Raw genomic sequence first — 26,557 nt, forward strand, 5'->3', positions numbered from 1 at the left:
GGCGTGGTGGTTCACGCCTGTAATCCCAGCAGTTTGGGAGGCAGAGGTGAGTGGATCACCTGAAGTCAGGAATTCGAAACCAGCCTCGCCATGGCGAAACCCCATCTCTACTAAAACTACAAAAATTAGCCAGGTGTGGTGGTGGGAGGCTGTACTCCCAGCTACTTGGGAGGCTGAGACAGAAGAATCGCTTGAATCCAGGAAGCAGAGGTTGCAGTGAGCAGAGATCACACCACTGCACTCTAGCATGGGTGACAGAGCAAGACTCTGTCTCAAAAGAAAAAAAAAAAAGACTTTAAAAATATAAACACTTAGGTATAATTTAATTTTACACACAAATTCTTAATTTGTATCAGTCAATTCAGAATTTCTCATCAGTCTTCTCCAAATTATATACCTTCTCTATACATCCATATTCTGATGTGTGTAATACAGTAATAATATTACCAAGCTCATCAGGTTATTGTAAAATTTAAGAGAGATAACTTAAGCAAAGCACTTAGTATCATGCTTGGAACATATACAGTAGGCAGTCAATAAAGGCCAACTGTTATCATTATTAGAATTTAAAGATTAGAAACTCTTTCTATAGTCTACCCTATATGTAAGTAAACCTTCTATATGGTGGTTTCAAAGCTAGAGAGCAGCCTGTCATGCAAAACTCCTTTTGGTGGCTTGTCATATGTCTCAACAAGCCACAACCAATTGTCCTCCTTGAAGACTTGTAAGTTTAAATAAGGAAAATATCTGACTTTGCTTTCCTAATATCTTTTTTTTTTTTAAATCAACTTTTATTTTAGGTTCAGGGGTACACGTGCAGGTTTGTTACATAGGTAAACTCGTGACTCAGGGGTTTAGTGTACAGATTATTTTGTCACCTGGGTACTAAGCATGGTACCTAGCAGTTTTTCTTCCCTGAACTTCTCCCTCCTTCCACCCTCTTCTCTCTCAAGCACACTCCGTGTCTGTTGTTCCCCTTTTTCTGTCCATGTGTTCTCAGTATTTTGCTCCCACTTAAAATTGAAAACATGTGGTATTTGGTTTTCCATTCCTGTGTTAGTTTGCTAAGGATAATGACCTCTGGTTCCATCCATGTTCCTGCAAAAGACATGATCTTGTTCTTTTTTATGGCTGCATAGTATTCCATGGTGTATACGTACCACTTTCCTTTATCCGGTCTACAGTGGATGGGCATCAAAGTGACTTTAAAGTACTGCTTCATTTCATTCTAATAGAAATATTACACCTCTTTTATAGATGAGGAGGAAACAGACACAGAGCAATTACATCACCATCATTTTCATCAGCATTGAGGTGATGTGGCATACTGGGCAGGTACTGCGTTAAATATGGTGACACATATTATCATATTTAATCCTAACAGCTCCATGAGCCTAAGAATATATCATCCTTAGTTTACAAGTAGGCACATGAGACCAAAATAGTGTACAGTCACACTGTCATTAAGAGGCAGAGCCAGGATTAGAACTCAGGCCCTCTGTCTCCTGAGTCAGTGCATATAACCACTGCTAGGTCACCAGTCTTACTGTCAAAGACATGGGAGCTGGAAACAAGATCCACTGACACCTGGTGACTCCTCCTGCCTCTTTTTTATTATCTCATGACAATGGCAAAGATTTTAGAATTTATGGCTGTTTGAGGGTGTCTACTGCCTGTCGGAATCCAGAAAATACATTCTGATCAGGTCAAAAATAAACCCAAAGTCTTAGATTTGGCAGTTCTGAAAATATCGATATTCTCTTGGGGACAGGCGGTGACTGTAAACTCAGGCTCATGAACTAGAATTCTCCTTTACCTTCTCCTGAGGGTGACAGTAGAGACCAATGCTGCTTACCATGGTGAAGTGCTCCCTGCAGCAGACCATGCAGATACTCTCAGTCTCATCCGGTACCCACTGGTGCCTGGCAGGGGGTGTCGCTGGGGGCACAAATTCCTGTGGGGGCTGGGTTGGTGGGAAACTCCTTTCTCTTAGACTAGGGGAATGTACACTGGAGATACCTGGGAGGCAGAGCCAGAGGTCAGAGTAAAAGCTAATCAATATACCAGCTTATAGATGAAGAGAGAATGATAGAATTTCACCATTTTACAAACCGTTATTGAAAGAATAGATCCAGTTAATGATCATCAGTGGCTGTTTGTGTCATAAAAGAGAGACAACTGAACATTGTGTGCCTCCTGATGGACGTGCACACCACCTGCTATCAAGTATACTTACTAAAAAATATTAAGCCTGAATCAAGTCCAGCTTCTAGATCTAACTACAAGTGTCCTGGAAATTCTGGGGATGAAGACGCAGATTGCCACAGGAAGGCAGTCACCAAATTCCAGCATGTGGGAAGCTTCAGGGAACAAATGACTAGTCTCCTTCACAAATAAAAAAGAGGTAGGGGGGATAAACAAGAAAAGAGGCAGGGAACCTATTGATTAAAGGTGCTTTAAGAGGCCGGTGCAGTGGCTCATGCCAGTAATCCCAGCACTTTGGGAGGCTGAGGCAGGAGAATCACTTGAGGCCAGGAGTTCAAAACCAGCCTGGGCAACTAGGCTGGCTCCATAGATGGATAGCAAGACTCCATCTATACAAAAGAAAAAAATACAGAAGTTAGCCAGACATGGTGGTGTGTGCATGTAGTCCCAACTACTAGGGAGGCTGAGGCAGGAGGATTGCCTCTGCCCAGGAGCTCAAGGTTATAGTAGCCATGATCATACTATTGCATTCTGGCCTGGATGACAGAGGGAGACTCTCTTAAAAAAGAAAAAGAAAAAAAGAATTAAGAGATATTTCGCCAAATGCCATGCCATGTATGGACATTATTTAGATCTTGAGTCTGGAAAAAACAACTATAAAAAAATCTTGATGAGACAGCTGGAGAAATTTGAATACTGACTTGACATTTGAGAATAATAAGGAATTATTATGAATTTGTTTCTAGATGTGATCATGGTATTATGGCTTTGTTTTATGAAAGTCCTTACCTTTCAGAGATTTATACTGAAATATTTATAAATGAAATGATATGGTATCTGGGATTTGCAAATTTTGCATAATAAAAAGCTCATATAGGCTGGGTGCAGATTATGCCTGTAATCCCAGCACTTTGGGAGGCCAAGGTGGGAGGATCACATGAGTTCAAGAGTTCGAGACCAGCCTAGGCAACAAAGCAAGATCTTGTCTCTACAAAAAATAAAATAATTAACCAGGCAATGGTGGTGTGTGCCTGTAGTCCTAGCTACTTGGGAAGCTGGGGCAGGAGGAACCGACCCGCAGTGAGCTCTGATGGCACCACTGCACTCTAGCCTGGGCAACAGAGTGAGATCCTGTCTCCAAAAAAAAAAAAAAAAAAAAGGCTCACACACACACACACACACACACACACACATATCAAAGCTGCTCAGGCTGCCATTTATTCAGATGCATGAAGCTGCTCATATACTTGCAAGGCTGAGCCCTCTCCTCAGCTCGGCTGGTTACCATGAAGCATGGCTAATTCTCAAAGTATGGCCAGAAAATGCCACAGTCTGCTTTATGATATGTAAAGAGATTTCTTATCATTTAGCAGAGCAACATTGGCTGGTCACAGAAAAAGAGAGATGTAAAACATAGTGACTCTTAGTAGCACTCAGAAGAAGAGACCTTAGAATCCTGCTCCTTTGACCATTTGGCAAAACAAAACACTTGGCTGAGCTTCTTTTGAGAGTAGGCCATTGTGTCGGGGCTGGAGACCGGGGGACTGGAGAGGTGGTGAAAAGGGTGACCAAGACATGGCTGAGGGCTTCAAGGAGCTTGTGCTTTGTGTGTGACAGTATGAACTTGAGGGCTAAGTACAGTCAATCCTCATTAATACCAGATTGCATATTTGTGAAGTGCTTGTTTGTTAACATTTGTAACCTCAAAAACAATATTCATCTTGCTTTTGTGGTCATTTGCAAACACATGCGGTCATGAAAGTTTTGAGTCACCCAATACTCAACACTCAGATTCCCAGCTGAGGTTGTTTCAACCTCTATACAACAGTGACTTGGCTGGGTGTGGTGGCTCATGCCTATAATCCCAGCATTTTGGGAGGCCAAGGCAGGTGGATCACCTGTGGTTCGAGACCAGTTTGGCCAACATGGTAAAACCCCATCTCTACTAAAAACACAAAAATTAGCTGGGTGTCGTGGCACACGCCTTTAATCCCAGCTACTCGGGAGACTGAGGCAGGAGAATTGCTTGAATCCAGGAGGCGGAGGTTGCAGTGAGCCATGATCGTGCCACTGCACTCCACCCTGAGCGACAGAGCAAGACTCCGTCTCAAAAAAAAAACAGTGACCAGAAGATGGAGATGGTAGTGGACAGTGTGGGGTAGTGCCAGAAGCTCAGTGCTGGGGCTAGTTGAATGGGATTTGAATCCCAATTCTGGGACCTGTTAGTGGGGGTGGCCTCAGGCAAGTCACTTAACGCTTCTGAATCTCCTTTGTAGAAAAAAGGAAATAGAGTAGAATCGTCTAGGAAGAGTTGTTTTTAGGATTTAAGATGACCAACTATGTGAGATACGTGTATACATGTACATATTTCCCTTAGGAACAAGAGTTCTGGATTTGCTAGTTCAGTGTGGAGACTTTATAGACATACTGCCACGAATAACAATAGTTGACTGTATGTTGAATCTTTTGAGATATATACAAATCTGGAACGAACCAAGATAAACAATTAATAATGTTGTAACTGGCAATGAAAAAAAGAAGCAAAAAAAAAAAATTCTGAAGGACAGAATAAGGCAAGACTAAACTGAAAAATTTTAGTGAATAATCAGAGCCAGTTCTTACCAGGAGGAGCAGCAGGAGAGAACTCTGCTGATGGTGATCTAGGGAGGGTCTCGGGATCTGCAGCCTGGTGGACAATTTCTTGGAGGTGAATCACAGAATCTGTAGAGAGGGAAAATGCTGACAAAATATGGTTCTACCATAAGTATCTTGATTCACCACCCTAGGCATTTAGAACAAAGCTCTGTTGGCTTCTCTGATTGTCATTCCATGACTCTACTAGGTATTAAGAGAATGGAGGAGGTACCTCTAAGCCCACAGCACGCATGTTTCTTAAATGCCTCGAAAAACAAACCATGTTTAGGCATATGAGATAATGAAATGGACACTAGGATTCTACAAAATAAATAAAAAAATGCCCAGAGGGAAGTGGAAGACATTGAAATGATGCCCCTGGAGGGTAAGGAGTAAGAAAAAAGAGCTGGCTGGGAACATCAGTCCTTACTTATTTCAGTTTCTTCAATGCAGAAGAGGCTGAGTCAGCTCACATACAAGTGATATCTGATGTGATCCTGGGAATAAGGCATACTCTCAGTACCAAATGATGGCACTAAAGAGCCCGCTATATCAAGGCCAGACAGAGACCATTTCCAGCATATTTTGCTTTCCAAACCTTTATGTTATTATGCGCATGCAGTGGTTATCTACCACCTTTTAATTCTGCTCATTATTCTACTTCCTCCAAGACCAAGATCTCTCCTATATAATAAAGAGATAGCTCTCCTGAAGTGTATTCATTCACTCTAGATCAACCCAAAATATTAAAAGGGGAGAAAATTGAAACTAAGAATGAGCATGGCATTTCTTCCTCCATGTAGAATCCCCTTCTAGGATGCTAGCAGTTACCTGATCGTTTCTCCCTCTGAGGGTATGGAAAGTCCAGGGCTTTCTCTGCGTATCTGGAAAGCAGTGAGTCCACCTCGTCCATAGTGAAGCCAATCTCCTGTCCAACCAGCAGCTGCTGCAGAGTCTGAACAGCCACAGTGGCCCAATCCACCTTCATGTTCATAAGCAGCTGCTCCAGCATGAGCAGGGGATTAGAGGACAAGTGGGAATAGCTGGCCCGGTGCTGCTCAGGCAGGGTCAGCAGAATCTGTTTGTGGGGTAGATCCATAGAGTAAAGAAAATAGTACACAAATTTCAGAAAAAACTCAAGATTCTCACTGGAAGGGTGCATGAGAACAAAAGGCGCATAGCCAGCTACTGAAACAGACTCTCAGTCTTTTAGGAAGGCTGAGCTCCCCACTAAATTCTGCAGATGGTAATTGAGAAGTACTCCAAGTACCTTCACCAGATGAGGGGTTAGTAAACTTTTTCTATAAAGGATCAGAGAGTAAATATTTCAGGCTTCATGGTCCATAATGTCTGTCTCAAACATTCAGCTCTGCACATGTACCTTGAAAGCAGCCATAGGTAAAATGATAGTTGCACGTGTGTTCCAATAACACTTGCTTTACAAACGCAGGCTGGGGACTGGATTTGGCCCACAGGTGGTAGTCTGCTCACCCCTGGCCTGGACCCTCCAGGTATGACTGAGGTCTTCCTGACCCTTAATGCCACCATTCTGTTTATTTGAGGCTTTACTCAGAATGAGAAATACAAGGTGGTGTCAATGGTCTGATGAAACCTGGCACCTCCTATGTCCCACAGGTAAATGATGAATCTAAGTTCTCCTTAGAAGTCACGATCACTAGGCTTGAAATATGTTCACTGACCCTGTTCACTGCCAGTTTTCAAGGGTTCCCCTACTCAGCTACAGCGCATTGGGTGTATCTTCTTAAGGAACATGTTATGTAGTTTAACTCTTAGTAAGTGGGTCAGTGGTTATATTTATGGCTCTCCTAGCACTCGTTCTATTTGTGGGGTAGTATATAGGACTGCCAGGCAGAATAATTAGAAGAATGCCAGAGGGTCCTAGCTCTCTTCAAACTCTGCTTCACTGGATTACTTTTTCTAGCTGGCGGTTTCTTCTACTAATGTCTCCAAGGTTATACATCAAAGGTAAGAACTTATCTCATCTAATTACATAGGCAACTAACCCTCTTCCATTAGCACAGACAAGTTTATCAAGCAGTCGTTTTAAATCCTCACATCAGAAGCCCTTTGGAAGATGTCCAGTCCCTATCCCAAGATCAGTTTTACTTGATCTGGGGTAGAGGTGAATAACCTGGAATTTTTTTTTTAAGTCCAGGTGATTCTAATATATTGTCAGAATTGAGAAGCATTGATATAGCAGATGCCATGGAAACCATAAAAGCAACTTAAGAGGACCAGGTAGAATTCACTATGGAGGCAGGACAGGAAGAGAATGACAAGTCCTAGGAGACTCAACTAGGATACAGCGGGCTTCTAGGGTAAAGATTTCATATAGCACAGGCCAGGGATGGCAGGTGCCTGGCAAAAGAGCCATTGAAAAGGCAAGTTCTGAAGAAGAGCTAGGCTCGCAGTCTCTCCCTCAGGTATGCCTTCCCAACACCTCCTTTTCCTCCTTACCTTGGATCCCACATACAGCGCCTGGATTTCACGGTGTCGGATAGCAGTCAGTTGTCCATAGAAGTGGGTGGTGAGGTAGTTGGCCAAGAAGTGAGAAGTGGCCAAGCTAGTGTGCTGGTCGAGGGATTGCTCTGTCACTTCAAGGCACATGTTGGGGTCAGGGATTCTTCGCAGGAGCTATTGTCAAAGGGTAGAGGAGGAAGGTGAGGCCTGCAGAAGAGCTCTTAGACCAGCTTTGTTTTGTTTGAGAATAGAATATTTAGGTTTACTCATTTTGGACTAACGCTTTCTCTATACTCATTTCTTTTTTTAACCACCTCTGTAGTTTCCCAAATGCCATGGCTTTGACAGGACCAGAATTCAGCAGAATTCTGTACCCAGCCACCCCATCTGGCACCTAATGCAAGGCTGGGCCCCTTCTGCTCAAGATGACTATAACCAGCTCCTGAAAGATTGGAAGAGGCATAGCTGAGATTGCATGGGATTCAACATGAAAATAAAGCCATCTGATTTGACTAAACTTCTTGTCCCACCCCAGAAGAAAAATGGAAAGAACTGGGGGCTTACTTGCAGAGCCTTGTCATGATCTCTTCTTTCTAGAAGGTGGAGAAGATGCTTTTGATGAAGGCTGATTAAATGTTCTCTTGGAATGGGGTACAGGCAGCCCCACTCTTCACACAGTTCATACTCCTGGAAGGAAACACACATGCTTTCAACCCCTGTACATGACTGCCTGATTCTTCTCAGCAGTCTTGAGTCTACAAAGCCCCAGGAATGTTTATAAGTGCTGATGGGAACTTCACTATGATGAAAATGATTGAAGCAGGCTTGCTGTTCATATCACTTTCCTCTTAGCACTACCATAAAAAAAAGCAGATGACATGTGGCAACAGACACTTGGTGTCAACCCTGGGGAGATTCTAAGGAAGTAGGAAAGACTGAAAAGACTGTTTAAAGGACATAGCCACTCATGCTATAAGAATGGGCAGGTCCAATGTTGTCAGACTTTTAAGTTACAAAACTTTTTAAAAATCATAAAATTTCTGTATTTTAAAATTTTGGCAATAGAGTCAATACGAAAAAATAAAAATTCTGTAGACCAATATTACAAAGGCCAAATAAACATATTGGTGGTTAGATTCTACCCATGTTCCCCCTCACAACCCCCCAACCCCAACTTGTGAACTGTAGATGAAGTTTGAGAGAACAGAATTCCTAGGGCTTTGTTCAAATATTCCCACATGTTAGTATCTGGAATGTCCTCCCCACAACTCTGCCTAGGACTGCCTTCTTCAGGATGCTTCCTTGTTTCTCAGGCTATGTTAGGTGCCCTGCCTGTGCTCCCACAATCTGAGCTTACTTCTGTCATTTGTATATTATGTTGCAGTCACCTGGGGATGCATCTTACATCACCCACTCTCCAAAATGTGAGCCACTCCAGGTCAAGGACAGCTTAATAATTTTTGTTTCACCACCATCTACCACAGTGATTGGCAAATAATAGGCATGCAATAAGTACTTCCTGAATGAACAAACATTTGAATGAGCATCTACAGTCAGCTTCTTAAAAGGTAGACAAAATCCTACTTAGCACTCGGAAGTCTAATAAACATATGAACAGATATTCAAATTTATTAGTAATCATGTAAATTAAAACAACAATGAGATAGCATCTTATTGCAAACAGTGAAAAGTTGGACAATATAAAAAGGTAACAAGGGGCCGGGCACGGTAGCTCATGCCTGTAATCTCAGCACCTTGGGAGGCCAAGGTGGGCAGATCACTTGAGGTCAGGAGTTCAAAACCAGCCTGGCCAACATGGCAAAACCCTGTCTCTATTAAAAATGCAAAAAAAAATAGCTGGGCATGGCGGTGGGTGCCTGTAATCCAAGCTACTTGGGAGCCTGAGGCAAAAGAATCATCTGAACCCAGGAGGCTGAAGTTGCAGTGAGCCAAGATTGCACCACTGCACTCCAGCCTAGGTGAAAGAGCAAGACTCTGTCTCAAAAATAATAATAAAGATAAATAAAAAGGTGACATGGTTATGGAATAATGGGAACTGCGAGTGGGAGTGTAACTGGGGTGAGTGTTTTGAAGAGTGAGTTGGTAATATTCTAGCAAAGGTGAGGACGCTCATGACCAATGACCCAGCAAGTCCACTTCAAGAAATACATTCTGTACCTAATGTACACAATGTAGAAAATCTCAGGTATGAACACAGGGTGATAATACAAAAGAGTCAATTGTATTATTCTCTATACTTATCTGGATTTTGGCAAATTTCACAATAAAAAAGAATGTGGTATAGTTATTTTATTTTATTTTATTTTTTGAGATGGAGTCTTGCTCTGTCACCCAGGCTGGAGTGCAGTGGCACGATCTCAGCTCACTGCAAGCTCTGCCTCCCGGGTTCACGCCATTCTCCTGCCTCAGCCTCCGGAGTAGCTGGGACTACAGGCGCCCGCCACCACGCCCAGCTAATTTTTTGTATTTTTAGTAGAGATGGGGTTTCACAGTGGTCTCGATCTCCTGACCTTGTGATCCGCCCGCCTCGGCCAGAATGTGGTATGGTTATTTTTTAAAAAAGTGAACATTGATATGCAGAAAGGGGCTTATACAGCCAGCTAAGGGGTTGCAACTCTGAAAGGAGGATGAAGGGGAACAACACCCAGGAAAATGTTACCTGTGCTTCTAGAATCATGTTCATGACAGTTGATGGGTCCTCAACACAACAGCTCCTCAAGGTCTGCCAGTCACACCACACTGGGGGAGACTGCAAACCCAGAATCTAAGGAAAGACAGGAAAATCCGTCAAACCACACTGCAGCTTCTCCCTCCATGAACAAGTCACTGGGCATGCCCACAGATGGGCCATCCCTAGATCTCTGCCCCAAAGTCAGGCTGTCAGAACTTGCCAGAAAAGACAGCAAATTGGGCAAAGATTATTTAGAGAGCAGAGTGAACCTATCCAGGAAGAAGAAGCAGGGAGTGAAGGCTGAATATGGAGGCCAGGACTGGGGCCTTTCACTAGTGAAGACAGTGCTCTCATGCTTCCCAGATTGTTCTGGGGTCACCTGTCGCATGTTCCTCTACCCCAAACTCCACCCAAGATATTCTTCTGGCTTGAATGCTCTGTGGGATCACCTTTCATATATTTTAGCTCTGCATGAAAACTGCCAAGGAAGAATAAAAAGAAACCTTTTTTCACCTGCCATTTTCACTGCCCCTGGTAGGGTTCCTGGACTCTGTCTGCTCCAAGGATATGTTGGAAAATTAGCATCTATTTTACACTTGTTATGTAGCCGTGCTTCCTAAATTTGTCTCCCTAAGCCTCTTGAGCTTGAACATAACAAATATCCCACAAGAATCTTTTACTTTTGAAATTATCACCTTCATGCATCTTTTCAAAATAGCTCTTGAAATTTTGCTGAAATTTAAAACAAGCTTTATAGAAGACATAATATACAAAAACATACACAAAGCTCAAAAAGACATGTGAAAAAGCCTTTTTGGACTGTAATACACCATTCCAATGTTAATTTTGTTATTTTTACCCTCACTTCATGCAAATGTATTTAAAATTATAGGAATAAGTAACACAGGAACCAGCTAGGAGGCCTCCCTGCTGTTCACCTAAGAACTGAAGCCAGATGCAAAGCAAAACCCAGACCTATATTTTCTGTTTCTTAAAGTCCCCCATCATATGAGAATAGGTTGGGGTTGATCATAGAGTGAGAAGCCTGTTCCCTTTCTCTTGATGCAAGGGCCCATACCTTCTGATACACCTGCAGCTCCGCCAGCTTCCTCTGTAGCTCACACTTTAGTCCTTCTTGGACAGCCGTGTCTGAAATGCAGTAGGCCAGAATCTCCAGGCATGACTCCAGGGGCCACCTGTCCACAAACTGTAGGGCCAGCTGACTTCTCAGAGATGCATCCTTCACGGGAAACAGGTATTGCCAACCTTCTTTGTCTATAAGACAAAAAAGATGCTCAGAGGCAGCAGGCGTGGGACCAGAAGAGTTCAAGAGTCCAGGTTACTTCTTGAGAAAGGGCTTTCTTCAATTTCGTAAAAGAGGAGCTTGGAGGATCCTTAAGATGCATGTGATCTTAACTAGTTTTTACACTTGGAACCATTATATGACAAGGAAAATGCTGTATCTCTACCCTATGTTTATCTTTAGGTAAACCTGATAATAGTCATGAGACTTTCAGAAGGAAGAGAGGGAAAGAGAAAGGAAGAAAGGATGAAGGAGGGACAGAAGAGATGAAGCTCTCCATGTTTTGGCATCCTGAACATATAGGACTGTTTCAGACTCACCTTGTCAGTGAAACTTTCCTTTTCCCTGTAATTTCCACCCTGTGCCATACATAACCACTTGAAAGTTATTCCAGGTAGACTAGTTTCACTCCCTGACTTAGATCTCTCTCTTCCACACCCATTTCAGAGATCTGATCTTGGAGATACAAAAAACAGACTCCAAGCAATTAAGACCACACAGCCAGTCGGTGGATTTCTCCACCTTTTCAAGGATGGATTTTCTCCTTTCCAAAGGGAGCCAAGCCTCCTACCCAAAAGTCATTCCCTACATCACACCCAACTCTTGCTGCAACACTGCTAGGAAATCCTAGCAGTGTTACAGCTCATTGGCTTTCCACTCCGGTTACACGTCAAAATTTCCTGGGGAGCTTTCAAAGCAGTGGCCATCAAACAGACCCACAATCTGCTTTTATAATACAGTTTTATTAGACTATAGCCATGCTCATTTCTTTATATATTGACTCTGGCTGCTTTCATGCTGTACTGGAGGGGCTGGGTAGTTATGAGCGAGACTGTGGCTTACAAAGTCCTTTATAGAAAAAATGTGCTGATCCCTATTTTAAAGTAAACACTTGCCTGAGCTCCATCCTGGGCCTCTGGGGAAGGGACCCAAACATTTGTAGTCTGTAGAATTTCACAAGAATTGCCATATACAGTATTGAGAATACTGGTTATGAGTGGCTGTTTAAAGTCAGATGGACTTGGGTTCTAAGCTCTACTCTACCACTTACCACCCTGAGTAAGTTTCCTAACCCCTCTGAGATCTGGTCTCCTCTTAATAACATGAGATTATAGTGGGGCTTCTCTCTAGAGTTACCGTGAGGATTAAATGTGATAATATAACCGGTGAATACCAAATATTACCACTAGTGAAAAAGGGAGGCATAGCATTCTGCTCACCACATGCCACAGCACAGCTCAGGACTGCATCCTTTATGCTGCTCAAATCGTCCACATCTCGCCCGTACACTTCAGTGAGCTGAAGGGCCCGGGACCAATCTCTGGCCACCAAGGATTCCTCAAAAGCCTCACTCAGTACATCTAGGGCAATGGGAGAATGTAGGCCCAGGAGAACGGTAGAAAGACTGGCCCAGCCACAGAGATTCACTGCCAGACTCTGCCCCTGCTGCAAAGACCCTTGCAGGGGCTCCCAGGCAGCAAGGAGGAAGGCCTCAAACAGAGGGAATTGTTCCAGAAGGCGCTCACACTCCCGGGCTACCTGCTCTGCAGCCAGAGGCACCTCCCTGCAGCCACGAAGTTCCTTCCATGACAAGCTGGGCTTGCCGACCTTTAACCTCGGGGAAGCCCCCAGGCAGGCCACCGTAGCTAGGAGCTTTGAGCGTGACTTAAGAAAGGCCAAGGCAGAGGAGGTGAGGGCTGGGAGTGATGAGTCCCTTGGGGAGGAGTAGGGCTTTCTTTCCAATGTGGGGTTCTCAGTTGGCCTCGGGGAGCTCGGTGTAGAAAGTGGGAGGTCATCCAGGCAGTGGGAGGCGTGTAGCTGGGCCAGAGTACCCAGACGAGTCAGGAGGGAGGAGGTCTGCTGGCTTTGCCGGGATGAGCAAAGAGCAAGGGGCTCACAGCAGCAGCTGACGATGACCTGCGGCACACTTAGGCTGAGATTCTCTTGGGCCAGAAGGGCTGCCAGTCTGGAAGGAGAGAAGCAGAAAGCATACAAGGCCTGAATACACAGGCACCATTACCCAGTCTTACAATTTCTTTATGCTTACATGAGCAAATGTAAATAAAAGTTCCTAATCGTCACACTATTTTTTTTAAAACACAAAAAGTAGCCTATTAGACATATTGCTCTGCCCTTTGTGTTTTCACTGAACACGTCTGCGAGATCTATCCATATCCCTCTATGGAGAGGATCCTCTTTAGTTTTTGCAGTTACATAGTATTCCATTACATAAATGAACCATAACTAGGCTCCTGTTAGTGGACAATGAATTTTCTGATTTGTTGGTACTATATACAAGATTGCAATGAAATGATTTTGCACATAAATCATTTATGTATAATAAAGCTGTAGGATAAATTATCCAAAATGGTTTGCTAAATCAAAGGGCATATGAATTTGCAATTTTAATAAATATTGACAAACTGCCTTCCGACAGAGGCTGTACAAATTTATGTCCCACTTGCATTCGCTGAGAATGCTGTTTTCCTACAGTCTAATCAACTATCATGTTATTGAATTTTTAGATTTTTGCCTATTTTTAAAGTACAGAGTCACCCATTGATTTCATACTTAACAATATACATGCTAAAGGTATCAAGAGAGAAAGGAGGAAACAAGGCACATTAAATTTTCAGTTATATAAGGATAAAAAATTCCGTCAGGAAGAAATCCCCACTCTCTGTGCTAACCCCAAGCACCACCGCACTGAGCCCTTGGCTATATTGATGAAATCATCCGGAGGCCCATGGCTGACTTGCATGGAGGTGGCTCCTACCTCTCTGGGGGAACTTGTCTCTCAAACAGGAGATGTGACACCAGTTGGGAAGAGCTCTGTTGCAGCAGAACAAAGGGATTTCCTACCTTGACCTCCACATGATCTGCAAAGGTAAAGAACAGGATCTGTTTGCACCACTGACTGCAAGAGTTCAGAGCCCTGTTTCCCAGAACTGAGAAAAAAAGTACAGTGTTAAGATGAAGACAATATTGAGAGCCTGCTGTTAATTCATTCTAGGTAAAGGGTATTCTCAACATGAACCTGATCACAAGTTTTATCTATATCTTAGCACTGCTCTAAAGACTTCCAACCCCAGACGAACTTCAGTGGGCAGGTCTAGCCACGGACAGCCAACTCCTGCTCTCTTCAAGCTGACTGAAGTGCATGTAGTACTCACTCTGTGGACTTAAGAATCTGGTACTCATATCAGAGACTTGATTCCTCTGCTGGCTCCTCAAATCCACAATGGACCACAGGTCTGACAGAGATATTTTTGAGTCGCTAATTCCAAGAAAATTAATTGAGTACTCCCATGTGCTATACAGCTATACTAGCACAAAGATGAATAAAATAGCCAGAGATGAATAAGAGAGGACAACCTTACAAATCCAGTGTTCTTGGCTACTGCTGTATCCAGAGCCTTTTAATCGTGCATCTTTTCTCTTCCTTGCCCTGAACACTTGCAGGTCTTCCATGAATCTATTGCCTCTTTCTTGCTACCTACCAGGCTCAGAGCTCAAACTTTGCAGGAGAACTGCAGCAAGGGTGCTGCAGTAACTGAAGAAGGTGCCCAAGTAGTCCATCTGCCTGCTGCCTGATGGGGTCTGTTTGCCCAGGTTCTTCTGGAGGAGCTGAGTCTGGATCTGCACAGGGTGGGCCTCTGCCTCTGGAGCTTTCTGGGCTGCCTGCTCCACCAGGGAAGAGAGTGGAGAAGTCCTGGGCTCTGAGAGGAGGATGGCAGGAGAAAGGACACAGGCTTCAGTCTGTGAGTCCAGCTTTGGGTCAATTTCTGACTGGATATGTGAACTGCACCTCCTATACACTGCCTGGGGCATCTGATGGCCTGGGCACTACACTTACAAGGCAAATATAAAATCCTAAGTCAGTCATTTGGACAAGTGATTCTCAGCCAGGAAAAGCTTTGAGTCTGGAGTGTATAAAATTACTCTCATGTGTATAGTTCTATTTTTATCCTTGTTTCTGGGGTGGAACAACTTTATGAAGAACACAGCAATCTTTTGGGGAGGGTTCATCAATATTTACTGAGCACCTGCTGGCTGTATTTCTCATTCATCATGAGAAAATGTATCAGCTAATGAAGTGTTCACCATTCTTTCAATTGAGAGGCGGGAAAACAGGTGAAGTTAAGTTACGAGACATTGAGACATGCCCTGGCTAACTAAAGGGCTGATAGAGCCCAGTTCTGGAGTCCCAAGCCTCTTCTCCAAAGTGCTTCGTTACTCTCAGCTGTTTCCTCTCCCAAGTTCGGCTTTTATTTGTTCCCAAGCAGACAGCCTTATACCTGCCAGCTCTAGTGCCTCTCTCAGTGACTGAAGGACCTGATCTAGCTGCTGGGAGAGGGTGGTGTGGCTGGCAACACAGTCCTCGGTTAGGCTGGGCCAGCACATCTGAAGCAGTTCAGTGATGCTGCACCGTGGAGGGCCTCCTCCCTTTTCTTCCACACTGTCTATGGAAAGCAAATGAGAAAGAAAAAGTAAAGTCGGTTGCTGGCCTAATGTTCCAAGTCCAGGAGAAGAAAAGAGAAAAAAGCAACTCACCTGATTTGGTTTGACTGGCTGACATAAGCAGATAATTGAGACTCTTACTGATTTGCTGAAGAACAACTGGAAAACCTCGAATGCCATCAGCATTTAGGAGTACGTGGTCTATCCGTCGACCTGGAAATAGATGAAGGAAGAGGGAATGCAAAAAAAAAAAAAAAAAATTGAAGTGTTTTCAGAGATTGGCACTCAGTCCTGTATTTACCTGTGAAATTTTATCCTCTCCAATATTAAGGAGGAAATATATGCTGTGCCATTTTGGGTGACAACCAGCATACTTGGCTTATTTCATGCCTGAGATTCTAGGACTGCCTCTGGCAAGATGCCTCAGCTGTCAACAACATCAGCAGATTCAGAATCTCTGGCACTCCTATGGAATTGTTGTCCCAAGCCAAATAGATTTGCCTTGGTACTGCCTTCAGTTGTACTCAACTTGAGCGGAGATCATATGTCTTCTTTAATTGCTTTAAGTGGTATCTTGATACTCCAACTAGACTATAAACAACTTTATGGACACAGATTATTCCTTACATCTCTGCTATACTCCCATATGCTCAGGATAATCTGGAAACACAGTCGTCACTAAATTCCTAAATCAGTATATTGAAGAGATATTTGCACTCCCATGTTTCTTGCAGCACTGTTCACAATAGCCAAGATTTTGAAGCAACCTCAGTGTCCATCAGCAGATGAATGGATAAAGAAAATATGGTACATATGCACTATGGAGTACTATTCAGTCACAGAAAAGAATGAGATCCAATCATTAGCAACAACTTGGATAGAACTGAAGATCATTGTGTTAAGTGAAATAAGCCAGGCACAGAAAGACAAACACCACATGTTCTCACTTACGTGTGGGATCCAAAAATCAAAATAACTGAATTCATGGAGATAGAGAATAGAAGGATGGTTACCAGAGGCTGGGAAGGTAGTAAGGGGTGGGGGAAGATGGAGATGGTTAATGAGTATAAAAAATAGTTACAGGCTGGGTGTGGTGGCTCACACCTGTAATCCCAGGACTTTGGGAGGCCGAGGTGGGTGGATGGTGAAACCCCTTCTCTACTAAAGATACAAAAATTAGCTGGGTGTGGTGGCACACACCTGTCATTCTAGCTACTGAGGGGTTGTGGGGGAGGGCTGAGACAGGAGTATCACCTGAACCCAGGAGGCAAAGGCTGCAGTGAGCCGAGATGGCACCACTGCACTCCAGCCTGGGTGACAGAGTGAGACTCTGTCTCAGAAAAAAAAAAGTTAGAAACAATGAATAAGGCCTAGTATTTAATAGCATAGCATGGGGGCTACAGTGAATAATAATTCAATTGCACATTTAACAATAACTAAAAGAGTGTAACTAGCTTGTTTGTAACACAAAGGATAAATGCTTGAGGGGATGGATACTCAATTTTCCATGATGTGATTGTTAAGCATTGCGTGCCTATACCAAAAAATCTCATATACTCCATAAATATATACACCAACTATGCACCCCCCCACACACACAAATTCCTCATTGATTGACCTGAAATTGTTTCAGTGATTAAGAGCTTGAATAACATTTTATTTTAGGATATAAGTATAAGATGAGGGGAAGGGCAGATCACTGGACAAAAACAGCATTGTATAAGCCACTGTGTACTTTCTTTGAAGGACTATGTAAACATTAAAGGACATTTTAACCAACAGCTCAGAGGTGATTTGGAGGGGTGTATAGAAAAGAGTTAAACAGCAGGCTTGACACTGCTATCCTTGGAACATCTGCTTGCAAGGTTGGCCCTTGGCTGGCACTGTGGACTTGACTGGTAAGAAGTTTCCTATGCTTATATACTTTCCCTAAATAATGACAGTGGCTCACTGGCCCTAAACTCTTTGTACAATGTGGTTTATGCTGTACACCTGCTTTCCTTTTGGGAATCTGGAATTTGCTACATGCTAAGCAGAGGGTGTTTTTGTCACCAGTCCTCAAAAAAAAAAAAAAAAAAAAACCTTGGGCGGCTGGGCGCGGTGGCTCATGCTTGTAATCCCAGGACTTTGGGAGGCTGAGGCAGGCGGATCATGATGTCAGGAGTTCGAGATCAGCCTGACCAACATGGTGAAACCTAGTCTCTATTAAATATACAAAAATTAGCCAGGCGTGGTGGCATGTGCCTGAAATCCCAGTTACTCGGGAGGCTGAGGCAGGAGAATCGCTTGAACCCGGGAGGTGGAAGTTGCAGTGAGCAGTGAGCCGAGATTGTGCCACTGCACTCCAGCCTGGGGGACAGAGCGAGATTCCATCTCAAAAACACAAACAAACAAACAAACCTCGGGCCTTGAGTCTCTAATGAGCTTCCCTTTATACAACACCTTGCAACTGCTGGCACAACTCATTGCTGGAGAAATAGGCATAGGCATGCCCTGTGTAGCCACAGGGAGAGGACTCCTGGAAGCTTGCACCTGGTTTCCTCCAGATTTTATCCTATGAGCCTTTTTACTTTGCTGATTTTTCTTTGTATCCATTTGCTGAAATAAATCTTAGCAATATGACAATACGCTGATTCTTGAGAGTTCTCCCAGAGAATCACTGAACCTGGGGGTGGACTTGGGGACCCCAGGACACAAGGGGCTACTCATATCATAACCTATTCACCACTCCTCCTTCTACATTACTAAGGCAGAACAGGTTCCTTTCTCCTCCACTGCTCAGTCCTTCCAATGTTTGGTGCCAGTAGCAAGGGCAGGTGTGGGGAGTAGAACGTTGCTTAATTCTACCTTCATATCCGATGCCTTCACATACCTGATTTCTCTAAGAATTCCATATGCATATTCTGCACTGTTATTCACCTCAAGGTATGATCATCCCTCCAACTGTGACTCATTAAGTTTTCCCTTACACCTGGCTTACAAATTCAAGATGCTCTCAGGTTTTAGGTTAAGTGAAGTTCACCAAGGAGAGGGCATGGAGTCTTAAGGCTCGAATTCCATTGATACCATTTTAAAATGTATATTTCTTCTTTGAATTCACCTATAATTCAATAAAGAATTTCCCCAAATTGCTATGTCTATTTTGTCTCTCAACAGACTGTATTTATGCCATCAGATTGTATGTGACAAAATTTCATAATCCATTCACCATCTGCCTTCTCCAATAACTGCTTTCTTCCTGGACAATTTATCAAGACTCTCAGAAACCCATCTCACTTGAGAATGAAGGGATACAGCTAACACAGCACACTCACCCCGCCTTTCAAGGCTACTATTCAAACGTCGTTCAGCCGTCTCCAAAAGCTGCTTGCAGGTTTTCCAGAGCTGGCACTGAGAGCAAGCTAGGTCAAACGCAGCCATGGCAGGAGGACTGAGGTCTTCCAGAACCTCTCTCAGAGGAGCAGTGGGCTCCACTAGAGCCGTGCTTATCCAAAAGTCCTCCTGGAGCGTGGGGATGGGGTCTCCAGAGGTGTTGAGCAGCTTGTCGGTCACATCAGAGATAGAGTAAAACACCATTCCTGGACGCCCAGCAGAGGAATAAAAAGCAAGGGGTTAAAAGGATTCTTACTACAACTTTTATTAGGTAAAGTAGTTACTTTCAAAATGTTTGAGGTTCATCTGCACAGGGTATCTTCTATGTATATTAGCACTATCATTATGGCCCACTCTTATAGCTTCAAAACAGTGGCATGAAAGGAAGACCAAGAGAAGCTCAGAGTGGTCCAGATGAGGGACAGCTTCTTCCAAATGGAGTCTCAAAGTAGGTTCAGAAAGAATGACTCCATTTTTCCAAATGGAGTCTCAAAGTAGGTTTAGTAGATCTGTGTGTGCTAATCAGAAAAGATCTCTAGAACGCATCGCTAAAAAGCAAGGTAGACTATAGTATTGTCCTAAGAACCTATTTATATTAAAAACAGAAAGGATGTGTGTATGTTCTTGTGAATAGGCATAGAAAATTTCTGGGATAATATGTAGGAAGCAATATGTGATGGTATCATGGTATGTAGGGCCTAGGTCAGTAAGAGTTGTGAAAATGTGGAACAAGATTCCAACTTCAAGAAGTAACGAAAGGATGGGCTCTTTTGCAGTGCATCCAAGGTTGGGAAATTGAGACCTGTGAATTCTAGGCCTTAAATTTTAATACCCAACTGCACTTTATAGAACAGTAAAACAATATGCTTTATCCCTGAGTAATTACATGGGAAGGAAATAAACTCCTAAGCATTTCCTGAAGCCAGAGACAGTGGCCATCAAAACACAGGTTAAAAACAGCATTCACAGTCTTCATTTAAATCACACAGGATAAGCTTAATGCAGTAGGTCGAGTGGTGGTATCTGAACAGCCTGGGCAAGGAGGATGGGCACAGCTGGAAAACTGGATGTATCAGGTTTGCTGTTTTTCAAGGCAGGTGTCCTGTATTGAATTTCTGCTCACCCTCATGAGGAGCCTAGGATTTTAGTGGTTTCTCCCCTTTTACCCCCTCTCCCAGCCATCTCACCACTTATGGTGTTAGCAGGGAAGCCTGACCTGCTGCCGCAGCGCTGCCAATGGCCTGTAGAGTTGAGCGGCCACTGCCAGTTCTCCGAATGGTGCTGCTACCCCCATCTGAGTTCTGGTTTTCAATCTTGTGCTCTACTTGGGCCAGTTCTTGGATCACTTCCTGGTAGCGCTCCATGAACATCAGTTCCCCTGAACTGGGTGAGGACTTCAGGTTGAACGTGAACAGCACCTGTCATAGGAGAGGGAGAGTGTGGGCCCTGGTGGTTCCACTGATTCAGGGAATGTCCACGGATGGGATATCTTGCCAACCATTAGACTGTGGCCCTAAGATGTCTTTGTGCTTTGTAGGGGCAGAAGAGCACTGAATGTTAGAAGAGCAGGTCAACTATAAAAAATAATTCATAAAAGTAAGAAAACCACCAAAGCCTCAGTAGAAAATAGGCAAAAGATGTGGACAATTTCAGAGGAAATATATATGACTAATATATAAATGAGAAAATATTTTTTCCCTTGTCAGTAATCTAGGAATTTAAGTAACAATAACATTTTGCATCTATCACAATAACAAAGTGCAAAAATAAATCCTCAGGAGATGGTGTAACATTAAGTGTCACAACTTTTTTTGAAAAGCAATTTGGCAATCCATAGAGCTTTAAAAATGTTTACATCTTTTGACTCAGTAGTTTTTATGAGGAACTTTCTTAAAAAAATAATTCAAAAGGCTTAATGCCTAAATGTAATCACCTTGGCAGTATATATTACAACTATTACAAGGTTAAAAATAATCTAAATCTTGAGCAGCAGGGAAATGGTTAAATGCAGCTACTTGATCAGACTATTGTAAGGTCACTAAAATCAAGGTTAAAAGACAAATGCTAATATTAAAATGTAAAAATGCATGATATAAAGTTTTAGATTTGAAATAATCTCAGCTATATAAAAGTCATACATATTTTGGAGAAATATTGGCCAAAAAAGTAAATTTTTAATATTGGTTGTTCCATACTATAGGGTTAAAAGTAATTTTATTTTCTTGTTAATATTTTCTGATATTGTCTTATATGTACAACTTATTCTGTCTGTATCCAGGTCAAAAAATAAAAGTTTTTATTGAAAAAAAAAAAAAAAGACCACGGCTCAAGAAAAGGAGGAGAAGTGGAGGACATTTAGGGGTAAAATATCATGGGACTCCTAGCTAAATTCCTCTGGATTTGAGCATTAGAAAGGCTGGGGAGGGGCTGGCGTGGTGGCTCGTGCCTGTAATCCCAGCACTTCAAGAGGCCAAGGAGGGTGGATCATTTGAGGTCAGGAGTTCGAAACCAGCCTGGCCAACATGGTGAAACCCCGTCTCTACTAAAAATATAAAAATTAGCCAGGAGTGGTGGTGTGCACCTGTAGTCCCAGCTACTCGGGAGGCTGAGGCAGGAGAATTGCTTGATCCCGGGAGGCAAAGACTGCAGTGAGCCGAGATCGAGCCACCGTACTCCAGCCTAAGTGAGAAAGTGAGACTCTGCCTCAAAAAAAAAAAAGAAAAAGAAAGGCTGGGGCTGGGGAGGGTCCTATCCTCCTCCAAGGATCATAATTATCATTATCATTACAGTATAAGATCTAAAATGATCAGAGAAGGTTAAGTAAAAATTGTCCTATTACCTAGAGTTCCCTAGATTTATTCCTCAACAACTGAACTCACATGAAAGAACAATTCTGACCTACATGTTAAGTAGATAAACTACCAAATACGTTACTACCAGTAAAAGTATCATTAATATGCCAAGAGGGTTTTGAAAATTAGAAGAGTACTATTTTATGTTATTAAGTTTAATCAACAGTAGAGGATTTTTATATTTCTCACAGCTAGAACATAATCCTCTTAACATTCCTATGAGGTAGAAAAACCAGGTATTACATTTAACTCCAATTTTCTTTTTTTTTTACTTATTCATTTTTTATTTATTTATTATTATTATACTTTAGGTTTTATGGTACATGTGTGCAATGTGCAGGTTAGTTACATATGTATACATGTGCCATGCTGGTGTGCTGCACCCACTAACTCGTCATCTAGCATTAGGTATATCTCCCAATGCTATCCCTCCCCCCTCCCCCCACCCCACAACAGTCCCCAGAGTGTGATGTTCCCCTTCCTGTGTCCATGTGTTCTCATTGTTCAATTCCCACCTATGAGTGAGAATATGCGGTGTTTGGTTTTTTGTTCTGGCGATAGTTTACTGAGAATGATGATTTCCAATTTCATCCATGTCCCTACAAAGGACATGAACTCATCATTTTTTATGGCTGCATAGTATTCCATGGTGTATATGTGCCACATTTACTTAATCCAGTCTATCATTGTTGGACATTTGGGTTGGTTCCAAGTCTTTGCTATTGTGAATAATGCCGCAATAAACATACGTGTGCATGTGTCTTTATAGCAGCATGATTTATAGTCCTTTGGGTATATACCCAGTAATGGGATGGCTGGGTCACATGGTATTTCTAGTTCTAGATCCCTGAGGAATCGCCACACTGACTTCCACAATGGTTGAACTAGTTTACAGTCCCACCAACAGTGTAAAAGCGTTCCTATTTCTCCATATCCTCTCCAGCACCTGTTGTTTCCTGACTTTTCAATGATTGCCATTCTAACTGGTGTGAGATGGTATCTCATTGTGGTTTTGATTTGCATTTCTCTGATGGCCAGTGATGATGAGCATTTTTTCATGTGTTTTTTGGCTGCATAAATGTCTTCTTTTAGAAGTGTCTGTTCATGTCCTTCGCCCACTTTTTGATGGGGTTGTTAGTTTTTTTCTCGTAAATTTGTTTGAGTTCATTGTAGATTCTGGATATTAGCCCTTTGTCAGATGAGTAGGTTGTGAAAATTTTCTCCCATTTTGTAGGTTGCCTGTTCACTCTGCTGATAGTTTCTTTGCTGTGCAGAAGCTCTTTAGTTTAATTAGATCCCATTTGTCAATTTTGGCTTTTGTTGTCATTGCTTTTGGTGTTTTAGACATGAAGTCCTTGCCCATGCCTATGTCCTGAATGGTAATGCCTAGGTTTTCTTCTAGGGTTTTTATGGTTTTAGGTCTAACGTTTAAGTCTTTAATCCATCTTGAATTGATTTTTGTATAAGGTGTAAGGAAGGGATCCAGTTTCAGCTTTCTACATATGGCTAGCCAGTTTTCCCAGCACCATTTATTAAATAGGGAATCCTTTCCCCATTGCTTGTTTTTCTCAGGTTTGTCAAAGATCAGATAGTTGTAGATATGTGGCGTTATTTCTGAGGGCTCTGTTCTGTTCCATTGATCTATATCTCTGTTTTGGTACCAGTACCATGCTGTTTTGGTTACCGTAGCCTTGTAGTATAGTTTGAAGTCAGGTAGCGTGATGCCTCCAGCTTTGTTCTTTTGGCTTAGGATTGACTTGGCGATGAGGGCTCTTTTTTGGTTCCATATGAACTTTAAAGTAGTTTTTTCCAATTCTGTGAAGAAAGTCATTGGTAGCTTGATGGGGATGGCATTGAATCTGCAAATTACCTTGGGCAGTATGGCCATTTTCATGATATTGATTCTTCCTACCCATGAGCATGGAATGTTCTTCCATTTGTTTGTATCCTCTTTTATTTCATTGAGCAGTGGTTTATAGTTCTCCTTGAAGAGGTCCTTCATGTCCCTTGTAAGTTGGATTCCTAGGTATTTTATTCTCTTTGAAGCAATTGTGAATGGGAGTTCACTTATGATTTGGCTCTCTGTCTGTTGTTGGTGTATAAGAATGCTTGTGATTTTTGTACATTGATTTTGTATCCTGAGACTTTGCTGAAGTTGCTTATCAGCTTAAGGAGATTTTGGGCTGAGACAATGGGGTTTTCTAGATATACAATCATGTCATCTGCAAACAGGGACAATTTGACTTCCTTTTTTCCTAACTGAATACCCATTATTTCCTTCTCCTGCCTAATTGCCCTGGCCAGAACTTCCAACACTATGTTGAATAGGAGTGGTGAGAGAGGGCATCCCTGTCTTGTGCCAGTTTTCAAAGGGAATGCTTCCAGTTTTTGCCCATTCAGTATGTTATTGGCTGTGGGTTTGTCATAGATAGCTCTTATTATTTTGAGATACATCCCGTCAATACCTAATTTATTGAGAGTTTTTAGCATGAAGGGTTGTTGAATTTTGTCAACGGCCTTTTCTAAATCTGTTGAGATAATCATGTGGTTTTTGTCTTTGGTTCTGTTTATATGCTGGATTACATTTATTGATTTGCGTATATTGAACCAGCCTTGCATCCCAGGGATGAAGCCCACTTGATCATGGTGGATAAGCTTTTTGATGTGCTGCTGGATTCTGTTTGCCAGTATTTTATTGAGGATTTTTGCATCAATGTTCATCAAGGATATTGGTCTAAAATTCTCTTTTTTGGTTGTGTCTCTGCCAGGCTTTGGTATCAGGATGATGCTGGCCTCATAAAATGAGTTAGGGAGGATTCCCTCTTTTTCTATTGATTGGAATAGTTTCAGAAGGAATGGTACCAGTTCCTCCTTGTACCTCTGGTAGAATTCAGCTGTGAATCCATCTGGTCCTGGACTTTTTTTGGTTGGTAAGCTATTGATTATTGCCACAATTTCAGCTTCTATTATTGGTCTATTCAGAGATTCATCTTCTTCCTGGTTTAGTCTTGGGAGAGTGTATGTGTCGAGGAATTTATCCATTTCTTCTAGATTTTCTAGTTTATTTGCATAGAGGTGTTTTTAGTATTCTCTGATGGTAGTTTGTACTTCTGTGGGATCGGTGGTGATATCGCCTTTATCATTTTTTATTGCATCTATTTGATTCTTCTCTCTTTTTTTCTTTATTAGTCTTGCTAGCTGTCTATCAATTTTGTTGATCCTTTCAAAAAACCAGCTCCTGGATTCATTAATTTTTTGAAGGGTTTTTTGTGTCTCTATTTCCTTCAGTTCTGCTCTGATTTTAGTTATTTCTTGCCTTCTGCTAGCTTTTGAATGTGTTTGCTCTTGCTTTTCTAGTTCTTTTAATTGTGATGTTAGGGTGTCAATTTTGGACCTTTCCTGCTTTCTCTTGTGGGCATTTAGTGCTATAAATTTCCCTCTACACGCTGCTTTGAATGCATCCCAGAGATTCTGGTGTGTTGTGTCTTGGTTCTCGTTGGTTTCAAAGAACATCTTTATTTCTGCCTTCATTTCGTTATGTACCCAGTAGTCAGTCAGGAGCAGGTTGTTCAGTTTCCATGTAGTTGAGCGGTTTTGAGTGAGATTCTTAATCCTGAGTTATAGCTTGATTGCACTGTGATCTGAGAGATAGTTTGTTATAATTTCTGATCTTTGACATTTGCTGAGGAGAGCTTTACTTCCAACTATGTGGTCAATTTTGGAATAGGTGTGGTGTGGTGCTGAAAAAAATGTATATTCTGTTGATTTGGGGTGGAGAGTTCTGTAGATGTCTATTAGGTCTGCTTGGTGCAGAGCTGAGTTCAATTCCTGGGTATCCTTGTTAACTTTCAAATGAGGAAACCAAAGCTCAGAGAGGTTCAGAGTCTTTCTGATTACCATTCCAGTGCTATTTTCTCTCTACAATACAAATATTCTAGTCTGCTAGCTCTCCATACTTCTTGTATATTGAACTGGCATTCTATTTATTATTGGGACTGGGAGCAATGGCTCATGCCTGTAATCCCAGCATTTTGGGATGCCGAGGTGGGTGGATCTCCCGAGGTCAGGAGTTTGAGACCAGCCTGACAAACACTGTAAAACCTCATCTCTACTAAAAATACAAAAGTTAGCCAGATATGGTGGTGCATGCCTGTAATCCTAACTACTTGGGAGGCTGAGGCAGGAGAATCGGTTGAACATGGGAGGTGGAGGTTGCAGTGAGCTGAGATCGCGCCACTGCACTCCAGCAGCCTGGGTGACAAGAGCAAATCTCTATCTCAAAAAAAAAAAAGAAAAGGAAATTGTATTATAATTTTTAACTAGATAAAAACATGGGCTGGGTGTGGTGGCTCATGCATGTAATCCCAGCATTTTGGGAGGCTGAGGCAGGTAGATCACTCGAGGTCAGGAGTTCAAGACCAGCCTGGCCAACATAGCAAAATCCTGTCTCTACTAAAAATACAAAAATTAGCCTGGTGTGGTGGGCACCTGTAATCCCAGCTGCTCAGGAGGCTTAGGCAGGAGAATTGATTGAACCTGGGAGGTGGAGGGTGCAGT

At 42.5% G+C, this 26,557-nt stretch overlaps 1 protein-coding gene across 2 annotated transcripts in view; it reads right to left on the bottom strand.

The window, feature by feature from the left end:
- The window catches only part of ZFYVE26 (zinc finger FYVE-type containing 26), a 73,614-nt gene that overhangs the window by 23,606 nt on the left and 23,451 nt on the right, over positions 1-26,557 (bottom strand). Inside the window, exons 15-28 of one of the 2 annotated variants that reach the window (XM_009249178.4) lie at positions 20,365-20,566; positions 19,091-19,354; positions 15,870-15,989; positions 15,614-15,778; positions 14,816-15,034; positions 14,092-14,194; positions 12,536-13,281; positions 11,091-11,287; positions 10,001-10,105; positions 7,885-8,007; positions 7,318-7,494; positions 5,671-5,917; positions 4,828-4,926; positions 1,856-2,019 (exon numbers count right to left, since the gene is read on the bottom strand). In XM_009249178.4, coding sequence (XP_009247453.3) covers positions 1,856-2,019; positions 4,828-4,926; positions 5,671-5,917; positions 7,318-7,494; positions 7,885-8,007; positions 10,001-10,105; positions 11,091-11,287; positions 12,536-13,281; positions 14,092-14,194; positions 14,816-15,034; positions 15,614-15,778; positions 15,870-15,989; positions 19,091-19,354; positions 20,365-20,566 — 2,931 coding nt within the window. Of the gene's footprint in view, positions 1-1,855; positions 2,020-4,827; positions 4,945-5,670; positions 5,918-7,317; positions 7,495-7,884; positions 8,008-10,000; positions 10,106-11,090; positions 11,288-12,535; positions 13,282-14,091; positions 14,195-14,815; positions 15,035-15,613; positions 15,779-15,869; positions 15,990-19,090; positions 19,355-20,364; positions 20,567-26,557 lie in introns of both variants that reach the window. The other variant, XM_024231901.3, reaches the window with a different exon arrangement.

The sequence above is a fragment of the Pongo abelii genome, chromosome 15 (genome assembly GCF_028885655.2).
Source record: "Pongo abelii isolate AG06213 chromosome 15, NHGRI_mPonAbe1-v2.0_pri, whole genome shotgun sequence".
NCBI lineage: Eukaryota > Metazoa > Chordata > Mammalia > Primates > Hominidae > Pongo > Pongo abelii.